This window comes from Mobula birostris, chromosome 10 (genome assembly GCF_030028105.1).
Source record: "Mobula birostris isolate sMobBir1 chromosome 10, sMobBir1.hap1, whole genome shotgun sequence".
Taxonomy (NCBI): Eukaryota; Metazoa; Chordata; class Chondrichthyes; order Myliobatiformes; family Myliobatidae; genus Mobula; species Mobula birostris.
The window spans coordinates 105406665-105429705 of record NC_092379.1 but is presented as its reverse complement, the minus strand read 5'-3'; the positions used below and the strand labels follow the sequence as shown (position 1 = coordinate 105429705).

Genomic DNA, 23041 nt, shown 5'->3' with positions numbered 1-23041 from the left:
TGGGTTGAAAGAAATTTCTGACTACAGGCTATCAACCTGAACTATCAATACCGTTTCTCCACTGATGTAGTCCGACCTGCAACGAGCTATCATTATTTTCTATTTATTTTAGATTTCTAGCATCTCATCTTAGCTTTTTAAAATAAACTTCTAACCTTGGTCCTAAATGTTCACCTTTTATCCCTACATTACGTTCTGTAAAAAAAAAACCTCAAAGGCTAGATGAAAGCACTATCCAGCAATTATCTTAAAAACACTCAAAATCTTTGTGGTTCAGTTGCTTTTTCCTCCCATCATGTTGGTGCTTTCTGACACATAATACCAAACCTCTTCCACTACAATCTTTCATGAAATCCATATCTTTATGTACCACAATTTCCTCTCCTGTTATGAATTGATCTCCATATTCTTATATTGTTTTTGTCAGTTTTCCAGAATTTTACCTCAACATGAATGGGTATCAAGTATGTGGTAAAGATTTAACTACATCATGAAGCAAAAATTTTGCTCCCTACATTTAACACCTACCTCTGATTCTGTAACAGCTTAGACCCAACTCTGGTAATAAACTACTTAATTACAACTTAATTTCAACACAAACGTCCTAAACATTAAGTTCACTGTTTTAAAAGTTTACCACCTTGGATCAGACAGGAACTGGATTGTGCTTTCCACCTCCAAAATTCTTCACCATACACAAAATGTTCATAACCCTGATAATAGGCAAAAGTAGCTTTCTTAACACATGATCGTTTTATATCTCCCACTTCAATTGCCTCCTGCACCATATTTATACCAGTCAGGTTGCCCAGCAGTTTTAGACCCTTCTCAACAGTAGATATTTATATACAACGTAAAGAATAAACTCCAACCTCAGTTCAATCATATCCAGGATGTCTCAGAGCAGCTACAGAAGAGGGAGGGTGAGCAGCCAGAGGTCATGGTGTACAATGGCACCAATGACATAGGTAGGATAGGGGAAAGAATCCCTGTGCAGTGGTAATAGTGAGTTAGGAAAAAGGCTAAAGAGCAGGACCTCTAAGGTAGTAATCTCTGGATTACTTCTAGTACCACATGTTATTTGAGGCAGAAATAGGATGATAGTGCAGATGAATGAGTGGTGCAGGGGGTAGCGTTTCCGATTTCTGGATCATTGGGATCTCTTCTGGGGAAGATATGACCTGTACGAAAAGGGCAAATTACACCCAAATCCAAGGGGGACCAATACCCTTCTGGGTGTTTGCTAGAGCTACTGGGAAGGGTTTAAACTAAGGTGGGAGGGGGATGGGAACTAGAGTGATAAGACAGAGGATGAGACAGTTGACATACAAGTGAACATAATGTATTGTGAGACTGAAGGAGGACAGGCAGATGATAGGCAAAATTGTAGTCAGTGGGATGAGTTGCAATGTAACAGGAGGCAAAATCGAAAAGGGTGACGAATACAGGACTGAAAGTGTTATATTTGAATGCATGCAGGACGCCGAATAAAGTAGATGATTGTAGCATAGATAGAGATTAGGAGGCATGACGTTGTGAGCATCACTGAGTTGTGGCTGAAAGAAGATCAGAGTTGGGAGTTTGACATCCAAGAATACATCTTGTATCAAAAGGATAAGTAGGCAGAAGGGGTGGAGTGGCTCTGTCACTAAAAAAAAAAATGAAATCAAATCCTTAGAAAGAGGTGACATAGGATTGTAAAATGTAGAATCCTTTTGGGTAGAGTTAAGGAGCTGCAAAGGTTAAAAAGACCCTGATAGGAGTTACATGATGGCTGGATACCAACACAGATTATAATTAAAGCAGAGGTTGACAGGTTCTTGGTTAGTCCAGTCATCAAAGGTTATGGGAAGAAGGTGGGAGAATAATTTTGAGAGAGATAATAAAGCAGCCATGATGGATTGGCAGAGCAAACTTGATGGGCCATGTAACCTAATACTGCCCCTATCAGTCCCAATGAAGGGTCTTGGCCTGAAACATGAATTGTTTACTCTTTTCTGCAAGCGCTGCCTGGTCTACTGAATTTCTAGAGCATGTTGTGTGTGTTGCTGCCCTACATTTCATATCTTCCTGCCTCTGATCTCAGATTGTGTATAAAATTACCACACAACAAGAGCAATTGTATCCAGCAACAGTCTTAATAATTCTGCCTCTTCAAGGCATTACAATAAGTCTTTAAAAGCAAGTAGCAGACATCAACTGCAAATGTATTTATGGAGCCAGAAAAGTATAGTACACTAGAAACAGACCCTTCAGCCCATCTAGTCTGTTCCAAGTCATTTAAACTGCCTGCTCCGATAGATCTAGACCAGGATCATAGCCCTCCGTACCCCTACTATCCATGTACCTATCCAAAAATTCTCAAACACTGAAATAGAGTTTGCATACATCACTTGCACTGGAAGCCCGTTCCACATTCAACCCTCAGTGAAGTTTCCCTTCATGTTCCCCTTAAACTTTTCATCTTTATCTATGACATCTTGTTACAGTCCCACCCATCCCCAGTAGGAAAAGCCTGTCTTTGCCCTACGTATACCCTCAATTTTGTATACCTCTATCAAATCTCCTCAATCTTGTGTTCTAAAGAATAAAGTCCTAATCTAATCAATCTTTTTATTTAACTCAGATTCCTGTTTTATCTCATTCTTTCCACCAATTTCTATGTATTCCACTACCACGCACACCATCAAGTAACTTTATTCACAGCTGTTTCATTAACTGATAGTTGAGTTCTTGCAAAATATATCCAATTTTAACCAAGGACTTAAAAAAAATGAACGTTACGACATATGATTTATTATAAAGGAAGCAGTATAAAGTTGTTACCCACTAACACCGAACCAAGGAACTGGTTCAGAGGAGTCCTGGTATGAAGCAACTGGCTCCACAACCTTTTTTTTTTTGGTTCTGGAATCATTTGAAAGCCCTTCTCCAATACTTAAAATATTTTCACTGAGTATGCCACAAAGGATCCCAATTGGATACTGCCTTGATGTTTCACATCAGCAATCAACAACTCAGTTTTTATCTATAAATGGGCCAAGTTACAAACTGAGGCCAGTGACCCAGGTACACCTAAACGAGTAAGTTGTAGCTTAGGTGGCTATATCATTTGTCTCTTTGCTAACAATCAAGAATAAACTTGCAGTGCAGAAAATTATGAAGTTCATATGTCTTTTTTTTTTTGCGTATAGGACATAATTGGGCAAAATTAATCAAAACGCCCAAATCTTACACAAACGCCCTCACAAAAATTACTTACTGGCAGGATTTCTGTTTATATGTTTTTGAAAAACCTTCACATGTTCCAGTAAAATGCAAAGCTTTAATAATACGAAAATTCCAAAATCTCTTCATACTCAGTTGGGTCTGAACAATAATTCAGAAACACTAAACAAGATCGCAAGTTTCCAATCTGTTTCAAAAATTTTGGCACATTTGACACATGATTATAATAAACATCCACTGAATCAACAATCTGCTTCTTCTTCAATCTCCCCAAATCAAAAAGTAAGCCTCAATTTCCTCGTTTATTAGGATACAAGATGCCAACATGAACTTACTTGGTTGCATTGGCGTCCTTCTTTGCACTATGTAGTGCCAGTACGAGCTCTTCTTTTTCTTTTTGTAGGGCAGAAACTTCACTCTCAAGGGATTTGATGCTCTCCTAGAAAAGGCAATAAATACATGGCAATCAATGAGAATGTTTAATACAAAAATTGTACCATACAATAAATACATTTTGGGTGAAATCTTTGAAAAATAATAATTAACCCCTTGCATTCAAGCTTACCTTATACACAACATGGACAGGTTCCATTTCACAGTCACCCTGGGACATTTTCCGTGCAAGTTCTTCTTTAAGTGCTAATACTTTATTCAGCTCCATCAGCTCTTTTGACATTTGAGCATGTCTCAATGCATGACTGGCGGTGAAAGGATCAGAATCCCTCTTTTCTTTTAAGGCTCCGTTTTCCTATGAACAAAAGGATTTCAGAAATCACCAGGCAGTACTACTGCAGTAACAAGGGTAATGTAATATAGCTTATTTGAGGTGGTGTCACAAGCATACAGAACTTAAGTCTTTACTTCTTAAAACCAGTCATACAGCACAGAAGCAGTCCTTCAGCCTAACTGGTCTGGATGCCCCATCTAAATTAATCCTAGTCACCATTGTTTGGCCCACAATCTCCTAAACCTTTCCAAACCCATGAACTTGTTCAACTCTATTTTAAAAAGTTGTTATTGTTTCTGCCATAACCACTTTCATAGAGCTGATTCATTCCACATAGATACCACCCTTTGTATTGTGACGAAAGAGGGTTACAAAAAGTACACATAGACTAAGATGTTAACTGTCCTGTGCTGGCACCAGTGGGATCAGCAGTTGATCTGCCACCTGTCTTCAGGAGAAAGAGAGATAAGGAAGACAATGGAGCAGCATTTGGAAATGTTAATGAAGAGACGAGAGAGTTTAACGGAAGGAGACACCGGTCTGACAACTGTCAAGATCGACTCCTTTTTGAACCCTGAACTGTTTGAAGTGATGGACAGGCGATACCCCAGCAGGGGGATAAAAAGGGACAGGTTCACTAAGGCAGGACACACACGACACCACGAGGTAACGAGACCCTGGAAGCGGTGTGCCTCCCACAAGTCGGTGGGAGTTTTGGAGGGCTGGTCGCGGGACCAAGCCATAGACGCACAGGGTGGAAAGGTACGATCAGCGGGAACCTGGTGTGTGTCCGCCCTTGCCTGGGTGCCAGGTTCACTGCAGAGGAACGATCGTATCTGAAACGGAGGGGTCACAGTCGGTGACCTCAGGAGACATTACAAAGGGCTCGCCCGAAAGCTGACTGTGAGGAATATCGAAGGTCTGTTTGGAATCCGATTTGAATATTCACTCGCTGTCTCTCTCTCTCTCCCACGGCACGGCAGTGATTACTGTGAACTGAACTGAACTCAATTGAACTGAACTTTGCGTCACTTTGAAACTGGTCATTTACCCCTAGACGACGATAGAGCTTGATTGATCCTATTATCCTAGTTCTGTGGACATGTGTGTTTATCATTGCTGAACTGTTGCATTTATTATTCTTTCGATTAGAGTACTACGTTGCTTATTTCTTTAATAAAACTTTCTTAGGTCCAGTAATCCAGACTCCAACTGAGTGATCCATTTCTGCTGGTTTGGCAACCCAGTTACGGGGTACGTAACAGTATAAAAAAGTCAGCCTTCAAATTCTTTTAAATCTTTCTTAACAGTAAACATGCCCTCTAGTTATTGATACCCCAACCCTGCATAAAAGACTCCATGTATTCATACCATCTACATTGCTCATGACTTCATATACTTCTACAAGATCACCTCTCAGTTTATGTTCTCAGGAATAAAGCACTAAACAGCATGACCTCTCCTTATCATTGTAAATCTTTTCTGCACTCTTTCCAGTTTAAGAACGTTGTTCTTTTAGCAGTGACTAAACTGAACAATACACCAACTGCGGCCTCACCAGTGTCCTGTGCAACGACACCATGAAATACCAAATTGTATACGCAATGACTTAAGGAAAGCTTGCCAAAAACATTCATCATCCTGTGACTGTACTTTCACTGACCTATGTACTTATACTCCAAGGTCCCTCTGATCTACTACACTACCCAGGGCCTGGCCTTACACTGAAAGTCTTACCTGTATGAGATTTCCCAAAAAGCAAAACCTTGCATTTATCCAAATTAAACTCCGTTTGCCTTTTCACGGCCTACTTGCTCAGTTCAAGATCTCCCAGTATTTTTTTGATAACAACTTTCACTGTCCACTATGCCACCTATTTTAGGTGTTATCTACAAACTTAAACATGATTTGCCCGTTCTTATCCAAACCATTGATATAGATGACAAACACCAATAGGCACAGCACTGGCACACAACTGAACACAGACCTCCAGTCTGAGAAACAACTTTCTTCCATCACACTCCCTCCGCTTTCTACCATCCAAGTGCCTCTACAACACATTTGTGTTGCTCATTGTTTTTCTATGGATAAGATCAGAGGAAAGCATGGCTACAATTCCAGAACAGTTGTGTGCCTGAACTCATAATTTAATACAAACTTTCAAACACTTCTCAAAGCACAGATATTAGAACCATTAAAATTACTCTTTATATACAACACACAAAAATGGGGTCACTTACATCTGCCTTTTCTTCCAACTGATGTTCAATGTCAATTTCTTCCAATTCAGGTACAATTTCTATACATTCATTCTATACGTGAAGAAGAATTAAACACAGGATTAAGTTACTTATTTTAACAAGATATGAAGTCCTGTCAAAATTAGTCCAATCTGATTCACACTGATTAATATTCCTCAGCTTCCAAAGTCTAATTAATTCGAAAGCAATTTTCCCCCAGATCTAGTTTTTCCCTCCTCAGAAGTGTACAAAAAGATATCAGGTGCAAAGCACTATCTATGCAGTATTTGTAGGTCAGTTTAGGTTGGGCAGCATGAATTGCTGAACCACGATGGTCTGCTACAGCATGTTACTCTGCTAAATAATTGCAATCTGATGGAAAAACAAGGGGGAGAAAAGGGGAAAAAAAATCAATTGAATTTAACTTTACTTCTGATCAAGATTAAAACATATTGAAGCACAAGTTTTCACATGGCAATCGGGAGCTGAAATCAAAATTGGTTACTTCTCAGTTTCCAAACCTCAGCAAGGAGCTTAGAAATCAAACATGTAGATTATTAATAGTTTTATTATGCAACAGCATTTTCCTCCAAAGTGATAGTAACCTCTTTATGCACAGTATCATGTTCTCTATAGTCAATTTGGAATTTAAATTTATATGTAGATGAGCCTGAATTAGAAGGCCTCAATTAGTGACAGGAAATCTATTGCCTTAAATTCTCAATGACCTCAATTAATATTTAGATAGAATCCTTTAGTCACACATTTCCCTTCATCCTTAATTCATAGTAATGCACGTAAGCAAAAGACATCTTTTGTTTACATGGCACTTGCCTTGAATTAGGATAGTTCTAAAACTAAAGCTTTAAACCTGCACAATATCGATGCTGGTTGGAGAGTATTGCATGATAATCTTTTCAAAATATTGCTTACATAGATAGAGACAGATATAGTTACTTTTATCCTAAAGGAAATTACAGTGTCACAGTAGCATTATATTTGTATATCTGTACACTTGTAAGAGGAATAAGAAATAAAAAACGTAAGTTATCTCAGTCTAAACAGGAAGGGGGCGGGTGGAGTCATCACTTCCCTGGCTACAGGTTTACTCATTACAGAGCCTAATGGCTAAGGGTAAGAATAACCTCATATAGAGCTCTTTGAAGCAAGCAGTTGCCTTAGTCTATTACTAAAAGTGCTCCTCTGTTCAGCCAAGGTGGCATGCAGGGGGCGAGAAGCATTGGCCAGGATTTTCAATAGGGTCCTTTGTTCTACCACAGTCTTAGTGTGTCCAGTTTGAATCCTATAATAGAGCCAGCCTTTTTGATCCGTTTATTGAGCCTGTTGGCATCATCCCTGTGGATGCCATTGCCCCAGCACAACACCGCTTAGAAGATTGTACTAGTGACAACAGACTGGTAGAATAGGTGAAGGAGAGACCTACGCACTCCAAGGGACCTCAGTCTCCTCAGGAAGTACAGGCAACTCTGGCCCTTCTCGTACACAGCCTGTATTGGTGCTCCACTCAAGTCTGTCATCTAGGTACACCCCAGGTACTTGTAGGTCCTCACCACATCCACACTATCAATTGTAACAAGGAGCAGTGCAGGCATAGACTTCTTAAAGTCCATCATCATTTTTGTCCTACTGATGATGAGCTGCAGATGATTCAGCTTTCACCATTTGACAAAGCCCTCCACTAGGGTCCTGTATTCATCCACCGTTTATACATCCAACTATTGCTGGGTCATCAGAGAATTTCTGCAGATGACCGGATTCTGTGTTGCACCTAAAGCCCGAGGAATACAGGATAAACAGGAAGGGAGCCAATATAGTCCCTTGCTGTTGCTTGTGGCCATGTCTAACACACAGCTCTGAAAATGCGCTGGAGAACTCCACACAGCTGCTCACACTTCATCAGTACCTTGGGGGTCACACCATCCAAACCCAATACTTTGCTGTGTAAGTTTCCCCAGAGCCCTTCTCACATGCTCAGTAGCGAAGGCAAGACATTTTCACCACTCACTTGTCAATAAACAGTTCACAATCAATGTATTCTTCTCCAAGGCCATAGGCAGTAAAGGATGTCTCTTTACCGAGACACAACACCACTGTATCTTTCAATGGCTTTAAGTTGGGATTGTCTGTGGGGGAGCTCTTTTCTTCTATCCTTCAGGATGAATCCCAACTTTATGTACAGACTTTCACATTTTTGTGGCTAAGGTAAAGGTAAGAATTTCTTTTTGCTTCAGCTGCTAAAGATCAGAGCAATGTAGAGATAGAATAGAATGGAATGGCTAGAGATAACAATGTCAATCACAGATATTTTGCCCTGCGCACTGTTAGTGCAAAACCACTTATATGAACTTCAGAGATTTGTAGGCTGAGCAATCTGAACAAAATCATCATTGAACAGGAAACAAGAGGGAGGAGCAAAGGAATGCAGTAATAATGGGGCTGGGAGGGGTTGTGATGAAAAGACACAGTACAATGAGAGGGATAGTTACAATTTTTGCAAGTAGAGTCCAATGCCAATCTCTGTAGTTGCAGAGGAGTTTGCAATTGCTCTTTTTTTAATTTTAGGTTAAATCACCAGTGACTACTCAGTTTAAATGTTGAAAATGTTCCAGTCTGTATCCTTGCTTATTGTCATGCCCTTCATCTTCAGATCTTTAAAACTAGACATGTTGGTTGTCCGTTGTTTCCAATGACGATGCAACCTATGCGGGAGTTTTATAGTGAAATGCCCCTGCACTGAGGATGGTTCACTTTCTCAGCCTCAAAAAAATCTTAGTCCAATGGTACAAAAAATCAGAATGTCTGGAGACTTCCTCAGCTGCAGTGGACAGCCATGACACCTTCTATGTCTTGGCATGCCCTTTGTTCTCTACGAAGCATTGCAGCATTGCCTTCTTGACCATTGGATCTTGTAGTAGATCTGATCTGCTCAGTCCACGAGAACTGGTTTTGCATGCTGGATAGGCATGCTCGCCTCACTCAGATTGGTGATTCCTAGCTACCCTCACCCGGTTTATCCCACCTGTCAAAGTAGTGTACTGGGGGCGTGGCCACTAGACAGCATGTACCTAAAACATTAGAGACCTTGCTGTATTTTTAGTCTTTAATGTTTTCCACCAGCTTTCGGCCTTCATTTCCATCCCTCACATCATTGAATTGAATTGGCCATCTGCTAATACCAAATCTGAAAGTAAGTCTCAATAGCTGGGAATAGCATATTACCATGCTACCTATGCTCCTAAATATCAGTAGGCTATATCTCGATTTTCTGTACTGCAATCCCACATCAGCTGTGCCTGCATCAAGAAACAAGAATTGACCCCTCCCCCCCACGTGAACTCTGCATGGGTGAATTGCTGGGGAGGGAAAGGTCACTTGTACAGCTACTGAATCTATTACTCAAGCTCAATTCAAAAAGCAAAGAAAACATAGATGCTGAAAAATCTAAATAAAGGCAAAGTACTGGAAATACTCGACAGGCCATAAAGATGCAGTATTAACATTTCAGACAAATGATCTTTCATTAGTTTATAGCTGTTAACCCAAATGTCAACCTTGTTTCTATCTTCACAGATGCCGCTTGACGTACAGATTTCCTCTTGGTTTGGAACTTTGGCCACTAACACAAATTATGGTGGTAGCCCCTCATTTTCTATTCACTTTTATGCCTCGATGTTTAGCCTGTTAAAATGGCCTCAGGGCTTTGGGTGCAAAAATAAATAAACAGATTCTGCCAAAAGAAATGTTCCTTTGTCACTTTCTGTCCTATGTAAAATGTGGTGGGCAAGATAAACTGCCATAAAGGGTTAAGAAAATTTCCTGAATGTGGCACTATGAAAACTTTTTAGGTACACCTGCCCTGTAATGCCAATATCTGTCTAATTAGCCAATCGCGTGGCAGCAACTCCATACATAAAAGTATGCAGACACGGTCAAGGGGTTCAGTTGCTATTTAGGTCAAACATCAGAATGGGGAAGAAAAGTGATGAAAATGGCTTTGACGATTTGACCATGGAATAATTGTTGGTGCCAGACAGGGTGGTTTGAGTACTGTATCTCAAAAACTGCTGATCTCCTGGGATTTTCATACACAACTGTCTCTATAAGCTCACAGAAAAACAAAACAACCACTGGGCATTGACTTTGTCAGTGACAATGCTTTGTTAATAAGGGATTTCAGAGGATAATGACCAGACTGTTTCAAGCTAATAGAAAGTCAATAGCAACTCAAATAATCACATGTTATAGCAGTGTGCAGAAGAGCATCTCTGAATGTGCAAAATGATGAACCTTGAAGTCGGTGGCTAAAGCAGCAGAAGACTATGAATGTACATTCAGGAATAGCCTTGGTAATTTACCTGAGTATGGCATTTTGAATGGGAGTCTAAAAGCACCAATCTAGGGATTACGTGACTCATTGAAATTTCAGGAAGCCCTCAAGGCTTGCAGTCATATGTTCACCAGCAGAGATTTCTACTCAACATATGGTACTGGCAGTCACACAGAAAACAATCAGAGGTCTATGAACAAGATGTCTGACTTCAATCTCTTCAGCCTAATAACTCAGAAGTGGTCTGTGGTTATTGCTGATTTCCAACAAAATAAAAAAAGTCTTTTAAGATCAGGAGATAGAAAAGGACCAAAGGATCGCTGAATTTTCTTGGGATTTGGACACGTCTCATATCCCAAGAGTGTTTCTTTTCCCAGTGCTATTGATGTAGCTTCAAATCATTCAGCTGAGCAAATTTGACCACCACAGAAAGCTCCCCACATCAAAGCAAATATTGTCAAAGAAATGGCACTAAGCTAAAAGTTGTCATTGGATGTTGCACAATAAGATAAACAGATTGCAAAGGTCAGTGCAGTAGTCTACAAAACTAAACAAAAATGCCCAAGTAATCCTCCATGGAAAGGTAGTGAGTGGCCATATTCTTACTCATTCAAAAATGAACTATCAACTAATTTTAGCTGTGAATTCTTAATTAAACATTTTGCAAGAAACACCTTCGTAGTAGATATGACAGAAGAAACATTGGATTCATTTATTGCAGACTATGCACTCGTATTTAAACTCAACTTTGAAATCAATTACGTACCAACGGAAAGAAGAGAATTGGTGTTTTGGCCAGAAAGAGCAGTGGGGGGTGGGGGGAAGGTTGCAATAGAAGGAGGGTTTAACTAAATGAAATTGATATTCAGTTCCAAAGGTGCTGTTGCGGTGTGGCAAACTGACCTCTACCCTGTCGAAGCCAGGTAGAAACTCTCAGACATCTCCTCTTATTAACCCCTTGAAAAGGACGCCACTCAGGACTATCAGACTACTGTCTTCCACACCATCAGCAGCCTTCAATTCTGAAGATTTTCCATCCATTGCCATTAACCTGTCACTTTACCCCACACTGCTCATTTCTACCTCCTACACAAGATTCACAAACTTGACCGTCCAAGTACACCCACTGTTTCTGTCTGCTCCTACCCCACTGAACTCATGACTGCATACCTCAATTCCATTTTATCCCCCTTGGTTCAGTCCCTTTCTACCTACACCCACAACACTTCACATGCTCTTGATCTCCTCAATTTGCTGGCCCTGATTGCTTCATTTTCACCAGATTCCCAGTCCCACTACACTTTTATCTCCCATCAAGGAGACAGCTCTCCACTTTTCTCAACAGACTCAACCAGTTCCCCTCCACCACCACACTCCATCTGGCAGAAATGGTCCTCACCCTCAAGAATTTCTTTCAGCTCCTCCCACTTTCTTCAAACTCAAGGTATAGCCAAGGGTACCCATATGGGCCCCCAGCTATGCCTGCCTTTTCATTGACTACATGGACCAGTCCATGTTTCAACATTTCCCTGGTAATATTCTCTAACTCTTTCTGCACTACATTGATGACTGCATTGGTGCTACTTCATGCGCCCATGCTAAGCTCATCAATTTCAGCAACTTTGCCTCCAACTTCCACTGTGGCCTTAAATTTATTTAGTCCATTTAAGGTCCCCTTTCGACTTTTCTGTTGACTGATGTTTTCCTTTGTATAAACTCACCAATTCCCATCACTATCTTGACTATACCTCTTCAAACTCTGTCTCCCATAAATTGCAATTGTCTTTTTAGTTCCTTCAAACAGGGATCCCCCTACGCGACCGTTGATGTTGCCCTCATCCATATTTCCTCCAGTTCCTGGATATCCACTCTTACTCCATCTTCCCACCACCTCAACAGGGTGAGAGTTCCTCTTGTCCTCACCTACCTCTCCATGAGCCCCCGCATCCAACAGTTCTCCACAACTTCTGCCATAGTCACTGGAACCCTGCAATCAAACACAACTTTACCTCACCCCTCCCACTCTCTGCAGGGATTACTCCCTCTGATTCCCTTGTTTATTCATCCTTCCCCACTAATCTCCAACCTGACAGTTACCCTGCAAGCATCTGAAGTGTACACCTGCCCATTCACCTCCATTCAGAGCCCCAAACAGTCCTTCCAGATGAGGCAACTCTTTACCTGTGAATCTGCTGGGGGTCATTTACTGTATCCAGGGAACCCAGTGTGGCCACCTCTACATTGGTGAGACCCAATGTAGATTGGAGGAAGTTGCTTTGTCAAGCACCTCCACTCGTTTGCAGAAAGCAGAATTTCCCAGTGGCCAACTATTTAATTCTCATTTCTATTCTATCAAGTCAGTCAATAGTCCCCTCTTCCACCACATTGAGGCCACTCTCAGGTTGGAGGACCAACGACTCATTCTGTTTAGTTAGCCTCCAACCTGAAGGCATGAACATTGATTTCTCTAACTTCCAGTAGTATTTCTCCCCCTCCCCACCCTTCCTTCCCTCTTCTTCATTTCCCTACTCTGGCCTCTTACCTCACCCACTCATCACCTCCCCCGATGCCCCTCCTCCTTCTCTTTCTCCCATGGTCCACTCTCCTGTCCTACCAGATTCCTTCTTCAGGACTTTGCTTTCCACCCATCACCTTTCTTCATCCCCATCCACCTGGCTTCACCCATCACCCTGTAGCTTGTACTCCTTCCCCTCCCCTCACCTTCTTATTCTGATAGTTCCTCTTTTCCCATACTGATGAAAGGTCTCAGCCTGAAACACCGACTGTTCATTCATTTTTATAGATGCTGCCTGACAGGAGTTCCTCCAGCATTTTGTGTGTACATTTCCAGCACTTCTGCCACATACAAATTCAAAATTAAAACACAAGGGTTCTCTTGCAGATAGCTTAAATCACAAGTTTAAGAATTTAGTGCCCACTTATATTTAGGACATCTTTAAACCAACAGCATAAAACACTTATAATGTAGTTACCCAAATAAAAATTTCAGACACCACAGGTTAATGATATTAGTAATTTTTAACCTAATTAAAGAATGAATGTATCAAATATTCTAAAAGGATGATAAAGGAATTGTTGGAAAGGTACAAGGTTGTTTGGGCAGCTGAAGTGTGATTGATGCTTTTAATATTCTTATTGAATGGCACAGTTGACAGGGCAGCACAGTGGGAGGGGGGGAGAAGAGGAAAGGATGATACAGTCATTCATACTTCAATATCTTACAATCATAAGCTAATCAGTGGATGCCACATTATTTGTATTAGTTAAGAACTGACTGTACTGTCTACCATGCTCAGATATTTAGAAACTACATCAAGTTTCATAATTCAAACTTCACCTAACATTACAAGTTACTAGCAATGAAGGTGACTTCAATCTATTATTGACTGCATGTTTCAACCCTTTAACACCACACAGCTCTCACCTCCAACTTGGCAACCATTTGCTGTAGACCGCGTAGAGCATCAACTTGCTCCTTTGCTTCTTCACTGGATGAGATTTCAATTAGTTTGTCCAAGTCCAATTTGCACCTATTAAGGAAACATTTTCTTCAGTTTTCCTCATAGAATCAACCCAATCCTACACCACACTACTCTAAAGATAAGAAATGCCAAGACTGGTTGTTTTGCACATATGCAAAATTCCCCTGTCAGCCTTCATTGCCGTCTCAGTTGCTGAAATTATATTTGTTGGTGATCAAATACCACACCCGTCCATTAGCCAGAACTTTAATGGTCAAGGTACGTATGATTGAAACAGTTAAGAGCAAACAGAAATTCTGCATTCCTAAGGCTTAAACACATAAGAATGAGGAAAGGGAGAGTAATGCAACAGGTGAGGTACTCCAAGAGACAAAATGCTGAACATAGTCATAAATGATAATTTTTAGAAGTGGTAAGGAGTTTACAAAGAATATGCAGATCACCAAAAGATGCTTGAACAATGTGAGCGCAGGTATGGAGATATCAGAGAGAAAACCTTTCAAGGGGAAAGGTAGCAGGTCTGTTAGCTGTGGGAACAGTTATTAACCACTAGTGCCATAATGAGTTAAAGGAAAGCAGAAAATAAGGGTTGTTGCGAATTATAAGTTAGAGTGCAATAAAGTAATAAACACAAGCAATTTAAGACACCATAGCAAAAGGTGTATTAACACAGTCTTAAAAAAAAAAAGTGGTGCAAAAAAAAGTTAAAGCTGAATGATTGATGACTCACATGTCATCTAGCAGAGGTCACAGAAATAAGGCCCAATGAGTAACAACAGTAGTGCTATTACTCTAAATATTTACAAGCATTTAAGACTAATACCAAAATCTCACCACTATTTGTTTTTGAATTGGCAATTCAAGGTTTTAACTTTAGAAAAAGTCTATTGAATTATACCGTAAACATGACAGATACATACGCAGGGTGCTTCGAAAGTTCACTCAGCTGGTGCATCAGCTTCTCATTCACCTGCTCCATCTGAACAAAATAATGTGATTATTAAACTTTAAATTACTAATCACATCTACACAAGGTAATTCAAATTATTACATTAAACTGGGATTTACCACATTACCTGTGGATTCGTGATAAATATTTTACACAGGCCCTCCCCATTTCATTTGTACCACTTCCTTGTACAAGAGAGGTGTAGGTGAGAATAGTTGCAAATTGTAAATGGAAAATAGGAGAGCTGACAATAAATTACAGTTAATGGGGCAAATAATCCAAAAGGAAAACAGATGTGCAAATTACACGGATAAATCACTAATAAACATGTGAACATGTGCTTGGAGACCAAATGGAGAAAATAAATAATATACAAACATCTATTCACTGTATGATAGTTTGGAGAAGTGAATAGGTATACATAGGTGTCTTGGGGAGCAGTGTTATGATGGCAGTGGGAGGGGAACCACAACTACAAATTATTCAGAGAAATGTTATCTAATCTTACCACTATAACTCTTTCACACATCTGTGTTGTCTGGCCAACAGCTTCACGAAGTTCTTTGCTCAGATTTTCTACTTCCTCCCTTTGTAATCTTGCTGCCTCCATTGCAGATTGTCGTTTCTCAGATTCATCCACTCTAATTAAACAAAATGATTTTTTCCTTATTCACATGTCAGTGAACACAAGCAACAGGCACATCAAATAGGAGTTTTTGACTGTCTCAAATGACCATAAGACATAGGAGCAGAATTATGCCATTTAGCCCATCAAGTCTGCTCCACCATTCCGTAAACTCAATCCTATTGCCTTCTCCCCAAAACCTTTGGAGGCATTACTAATCAAGAACCTATCAAGAACTGCTTTAAGTATACCCAATGACTTGGCCTTACCTTTGTTTAAAAATAAAAGAAAGAGGATCAGAGGGATCGTGGTGTCAGAGACCATAGGACACTCAAGGCTGCTACGCAGGTTGACACTGTGGTTAAGAAAGCACACGGTGCATTGGCCTTCATCAATCGTGGAATTGAGTTTAAGAGCAGAGAGGTAATGTTGTAGCTATATAGGACCCTGGTCAGACCCCACTTGGAGTACTGTGCTCAATTCTGGCCACCTCACTACAGGAAGGACGTTGAAACTACAAATAGGACGTGGAAACCATAGAAAGGATGCAGAGGAGATTTACAACGGTGTTGCCTGGATTGGGGAGCATGCCTTATGAGAATAGGTTGAGTGAACTTGACTTCCTGTTGGCGGTGGATGGAATAACAGCATTTTACAGCCGCTCCTAGTTTACTTTACTTTTCTTACTTTCCAACCTGATTTGACATTATGACTACAAGAACTGCTACAGGTAAAAAAGAAGAAGATTCTTCTACATCTTTGGATTCTATTATTGAATTGATGCAAAGGCACAGAAAGGAAGCGTCCGGGGAATTGCAGTGATTCAGAAAAGAATCCTCTGAGGAATTTCAGCGATTCAGAAGATTACTGATTTAGAAAACAGAAGTAGAAGGAATAATGTATGAATTCTTGGTCTTGAAGAGTTAACTGAAGGTGATCGTCCTATGAAATTTTTTGCAAACTCTCTGGTTCAGTTATTTCCTGATATTTTAAAATCGACACCAATGATCGACCGAGTGCACAGAATACCTGGGAACAGAATGTTTGCAACTAAACCTCGTTCAGTGGCAATCACTTTTCATGAGTTTCAAACAAAGGACCGTATAATTCATGAATCTTGTCAGAAAGGTATGATTGATTTTAATGGAAAAAAAGATTAGAATAGTTGAAGATTTCTCAGCAGAGATTATGAGGGAACGTGCAAAGTTTAAAAGGGTCATGTCAGAGTTCTACAAAGAAGATTTTAAACCTTCTCCATGGTATCCGGCAAAGCTCAGAATTACACTGCAGGATGGATTGCAAAAATGATTCCGTTCGAGTCTCCAGGCTCAGGAATATTTAGAGTCAGTAAAGTGATTGCTTACTTTTTGTTACATGAATAACTGTTTATTTTACCTTTGCTAAACTTTGTACTTATCTCTTTTTGAACTTTTTAAGGATTCATTTTAAGAATAAGACTTTAATGTGCTATTACTTTGCTAAGTTTAAAAGTATCATGTTAGGGCTGTTTAATAAAAACTTACACAAATAATTGTGTATTTTGCCTCTGGTGAATCTTGTAGTCAATTTTCTTTTAGAACCTCTTAAGGTTTTACTTTGAGATTAAGATTTTAATGAGCCAATATTCTCTGTATCCATATTATACTTACTTTTCTAGAGTTTTTTTGATACCAGAATTAATTGTCTCTTTATTATCTGTTGTTTTGACTAGGCTGGAACATTCTAACCTTGTAACTTATTTGGAGCTAAGTCAGCAAGATTTTTTTTTTGGGGGGGATGTCGTTATTAGTTGTAGGCATCGACTTTCTTTGGTTGACTTTCCTCTCTTTGGGGGGGGTGGGTGTTTGGTTTTTTTTCTTGGAAGCTGTTTGGGATTTTTAGTCAAACCTGTTGTTTGGTTTTCTTATCTCATAGGTCATTGTTTAGTTTTATTAATCTTCTTAAGGATTACACCTTTAAATTCTCTTTTAAATAATAATAAAATGGACTATAATATTAAATTACTTAGTCTTAACTTGAAAGGATTAAATCATCCTTTGAAACGAAATAAGATTTTTGCCTATATTAAAAACTTTAAGGTCCTAATTTATTTTCTTTTAAAAACAAGAAACACACGTACGCAATTCTGATAACTCATGCCTTTTTAGCCGATGGAGAGGATTGCACATTCGTTCAAGTTTTCAGGCCAAAGCTAGAGGTGTTTCGATTTTTATAGAAAATACAGTTCCCTTTGTTCAACACAAGGTTGTTTCTGATACTAATAGATGATTTATTATGGTATTGTTGGTATTTGCTAATGTTTATGCCTCAAATATAAATGATCCAGGATTCTTTGAGCAATTTTTTTTTTTGTTTTTGCCTGATCTGAGTTTGTACGCATTGGTGATGGCAGGAGACTTTAATTGCTGGTTAGATCCAGTTTTAGATCGGTCCTCTTCTAAACCAGTGACACTTAATAAATCAGCTTCGTTTATCCATTCGTTTTTAATGAAATGTGGTATTGTTGATATATGGTGTTTCTTACATCCAGCAGATAGAAATTACTCACTTTTCTTTCATGTTCATCATACGTATTCCAGAATTGACTATATTTTATTGATAACCAAATGATTCCATTAGTTCGATCTTGTGAATATAAAGAGATTGCTATCTCTGACCATGCTCCTGTGTTTTTATCCATAAATCTTGCTGGTTTTCCTCAGACAAACAGATTCTGGCATTTTAACTTTGTTATCTGACAAGGATTTCTTAAAGTTCTTGGAGAGGCAAATCAGTCTTAAAAAAATCAGTCTTTTTTGGAGAGAATATGGTGGAGGGGACTTCTAGCCTTGTCATATGGGATGCCTTTAAAGCATATATTAGAGGACAAATCATTTCTTATACTGCAAGTGTTAAGAAAAAAGCTAATAAAGGGAGAATTAATTTAGCCAATCCGCTGAAACAATTAGATGAAGAATATGCTTTGACTTCAGATCCTGTTTTATATAAAAGACAGGTAGAAATTAAAACTAAATATGATTTTTAACATACCCTATTGAAACTCAACTCCTAAAGGATAAAAGTCAATTTTATATTCATGGAGATAAACTAAAACAGGTAAATTATTGGCTAACCAAATTAAAACTTCTAGTGCTAAATGACAGATTAAAGACATTTATAAAGCTAATGGTATTAGGACAACTGATCATTTAGAAATAAATGATACTTTTAGAGAATATTATTCCAAACTTTATTGTTCTGATCTTCTTAAAAGATAATACTGTAATGGATAATTTTTTTTAGACCAAATAAATATCCCTATGCTTTCTGTTGATGACCGAAAACAGTTGGATCAATGTATTTCTCACGAAGAAATAGCAGAGGCTGTACATTCACTGCATTCAGGGATAGCTCCAGGTCCTGACGGATTTTCTGGAGAATTTTATAAGGCTTTTTCTTCTTTGCTTATACCTTATTTACATTCATTTTTTTCAGATTCTTTTAAGTCAGGTAGGTTGCCGCAATCTTTTTACTAAGCTTCTATTTTGCTTTTCCTTAAAAAAAATAAGAACCCAACTGAATGCTCTTCATTTAGACCAATTTCCTTACTTAATGTTGATGCTGAAATTTTATCTAAAGTTCTGGCCCATAGGATGGAAACTATCTTACCATCTATCATTTCTGACGATCAGACTCGTTTTATAAAAAAAGAACCGATACTCTCATTTTAATATTCGATTATTAAATGTTATTTATTCTCCTTCTAAGGAGATATCGGAGTGTGTGATATCCTTAAGACGGTGAGAAGGCTTTTGATTGGGTTAAATGGATTTATTGAAAATCTTAGAAAAATTTAATCTTGGGTCCAACTTTATTCAATGGATTAAATTACTGTATTTATCCCCTTTTGCTCGGGTTCTTACTAATTCTCAGAATTCTAAACCATTTAAACTTCAACGTGGAATCAGACAGGGTTGCCCTTTGAGTCCTTTGCTTTTTGACCTGGCTTTAGAACCTTTAGCTATTTCTTTTCGAGAATCTAATGATATCACTGGTATTTTATGGAAGGCTACTATCCACGAAGTTTCACTTTATGCGGATGATTTATTGCTTTACATTTCTAATGTTGAAACTTCATTACCTTCTGTGCTTTCTTTACTCTCGTTTTAGTCAGTTTTCTGGATATAAACTGAATCTATACAAGAGTGAACTTTTCCTTTGAATATTTTGCCATTGACTGAAATAAACCTTGCTTTTAAAATTGTAAGAAACCAATTCACTTATTTGGATGTAACAATTACTAATTATAAATACTTATTCAAAGAAAATTTTCTTACTTTATTAAATTATATAAAAAGAACAATATCAAATTGGTCGCCCCTTTCGTTATCACTGATTGGTCGAATTAATTCTATTAACATGAATGTCTTACCTAAATTTATATACCTCTTTCAGGCGTTACCCGCTTTTATGCCTAAATCTTTTTCTGACTCTCTGGACTCTATTTTATCCTCCTACATATGGAAAAATAAACATCCTCGATTGAATAAAGTCCATCTCCAGAAAGTTAAAAAGAATGGAGGTTTAGCTTTACCAAATTTTAGGTTTTATTACTGGGCAGCTAATATACGAAATCTCACGTTTTGGTTATACTATATTAATCACGAGGACTGCCCCGGATGGGTTCCTTTAGAAGCTAACTCGGTTAATAAATTTTCTATTATCTCCCTTTTGGGATCTTCACTTCCTTTATCCTTAAGTAAGATGACTGAAAATGTGGTAGTCAAAAATATTTTAAGGATTTGGATACAATTTAGAAAACATTTTGGTTTATTGGGATTCTCTCTTTCTAGTCCCATTTTTAAAAATTATTTTTTTAAGCCTTCCATGACTGATGTAGTTTTTAAACCAATGGGAAAGCTTTGGTATTACATGTTTCCAGGATTTGTTTGTGGGAGGAAATCTTTCTTCATTCGAACAATTGTCAACTAAATATAGTTTACCAAAAACCTTTTTTTCTTCCATACTTACAAATTAGAGATTTTCTGTGATCTCAATTATATACATTTCCTAATAGTCCTGATAAGAACATGTTAGATGAAATTCTTAATATGAAATCATTCTATAGTGGTTCAATATCGAATATTTATGATATGCTGTTGGGAATGAGAAATGATTCTTTAGACAAAATTAAAAATCTTTGGGAACAAGATTTACACACCTCAATTTCTGAAGAAACTTGGAATGAGATTTTTAAATTGGTTAATACTTCATTATGTGCTCGTCATTCCCTCCTACAATTTAAAGTGGTTCATAGGGCTTAAATGACCAAGGATAGGTTATCTCATTTTTATAATGGATGTATCTCCCTACTGTGATAGGTGTAGCAGTGGAGAAGCTTCATTTATTCATATGTTTTGGATGTGCCCGAGTCTTGGAAAATACTGGAAGGAAGTATTTCAAACTTTTTCTGTACTCTTTAAAGTAAGTTAAGCCTAATCCTTTGACTTCCCTCTTTGGTATTGTTGGAAGGAAAGATATCATTTTGAAGACATATGATCTGCACATTCTGGCTTTTATCTCTCTTATGGCTAGGAGGGCACTTTTGTTTAGATGGAAGGATGTTGTTCTGTCTAATCATGCTCGGTGGTTACGAGATGTTATGGCATGCCTAAATTTAGAAAAGATTCGTTGTTCGATTTCTGAATCTAACCAAGAATTTCAAAATTTGTGGGGCCGTTTTAAAATTATTTTCGTAATCTTTGACTTCTTGTTAAAGTACAGAAGCTAGTTAACAGTATATTTTATTATCTGATAAGTTTTTTTCCCCCTTTCTTCCCCCCCTCCCCCCCCAAGCAGCTTCGACTTTAGTAGTGGGTGTAGATTTTTTAAAAATAAAATTGTTTATATTCTAATACACAAATTAATCTAATCTATATGAATATAAGAGCAAGGAGTTCGTTAATGTGATTCAATATATTGTATCTGGTATTATATTTTTTCTTTTGTTTTCAAATATGTATTCTTCTGGACTCTCTATTCTTCTGTATAGAAATCAATAAATATATTGGAAAAAGAGTGAACTTTGGCCTTTTCTCCAGGAGCGACGGTGACCTGATAGAGGTGTACAAGATAATGAGTGGTATTTATTGTGTGGATAGTTAGAGGCTTTTCCCCAGGGCTGAAATAGCTAGCACGAGAGGGCATAGTTTTAAGGTGCTTGGAAGTAGGTACAGAGGAGATGTCAGGAGTAAGTTTTTTTCCCTTAAAAAAAAAATGCAGGATTTGGAAACTTTGTAATACTCTTTTGTGTGTAAATGAGAGGTAGGTTGTAAGACCTTTCTTTATCCATAATTCAAATCTTTTATCTCCTCTGTTAGGAAGGAATTCGGTATCATATGCACACTATCTGAAGAGTTTTAGCATGTTATTAATTCCACATGAATTAACCACCTTCTGCCATATTTTTAATGTAAGATTTATCCAACTGTTGTTAAATTTTTCCAATTGGGCCATCAATCCTTTGTCAGCTATTGAGGCCTGTAGAGGAAAACTGTCAACCAATCCAAATTCTATTTCCTTCCATCTAGCCGTATATTCCCTATTACACCAATGTAACAGAGGGGTTATCTGTGAGGCATAAAAATAATTTCTCAGGCAAGGAAGATCTATACCTCCTCTTTCCTTCCCCAACTGTAAGGTGTTATATCGAATTCTAGGTTTCTTTCCTTGCCAAATGAAGCGGGAAATCCATTTGTCCCATTCCCTGAATTGATTATAGAAACATAGAAAATAGGTGCAGGAGTAGGCCATTCGGCCCTTCACCGCCATTTATTATGATCATGGCTGATCATCCAACTCAGAACCCCGCCCCAGCCTTCCCTCCATACCCCCTGACCCCCATAGCCACAAGGGCCATATCTAACTCCCTCTTAAATATAGCCAATGAACTGGCCTCAACTGTTTCCTGTGGCAGAGAATTCCACAGATTCACCACTCTCTGTGTGAAGAAGTTTTTCCTAATCTCGGTCCTAAAAGGCTTCCCCTCTATCCTCAAACTGTGGCCCCTCGTTCTGGACTTCCCCAACATCGGGAACAATCTTCCTGCATCTAGCCTGTCCAATCCCTTTAGGATCTTATACGTTTCAATCAGATCCCCCCTCAATCTTCTAAATTCCAACGAGTACAAGCCCAGTTCATCCAGTCTTTCTTCATATGAAAATCCTGCCATCCCAGGAATCAATCTGGTGAACCTTCTTTGTACTCCCTCTATGGCAAGGATGTCTTTCCTCAGATTAGGGGACCAAAACTGCACACAATGCTCCAGGTGTGGTCTCACCAAGGCCTTGTACAACTGCAGTAGTACCTCCCTGCTCCTGTACTCGAATCCTCTTGCTATAAATGCCAGCATACCATTCGCCTTTTTCACCGCCTGCTGTACC

The 23041-nt window shown here is 38.7% G+C and overlaps 1 protein-coding gene across 1 annotated transcript in view; it reads right to left on the bottom strand.

The window, feature by feature from the left end:
- The window catches only part of kif4 (kinesin family member 4), a 71106-nt gene that overhangs the window by 27019 nt on the left and 21046 nt on the right, over nt 1–23041 (bottom strand). Inside the window, exons 11-16 of the mRNA XM_072270749.1 lie at nt 15504–15636; nt 14967–15025; nt 13989–14094; nt 6196–6267; nt 3794–3976; nt 3564–3667 (exon numbers count right to left, since the gene is read on the bottom strand). Coding sequence (XP_072126850.1) covers nt 3564–3667; nt 3794–3976; nt 6196–6267; nt 13989–14094; nt 14967–15025; nt 15504–15636 — 657 coding nt within the window. The remainder of the gene's footprint in view (nt 1–3563; nt 3668–3793; nt 3977–6195; nt 6268–13988; nt 14095–14966; nt 15026–15503; nt 15637–23041) is intronic.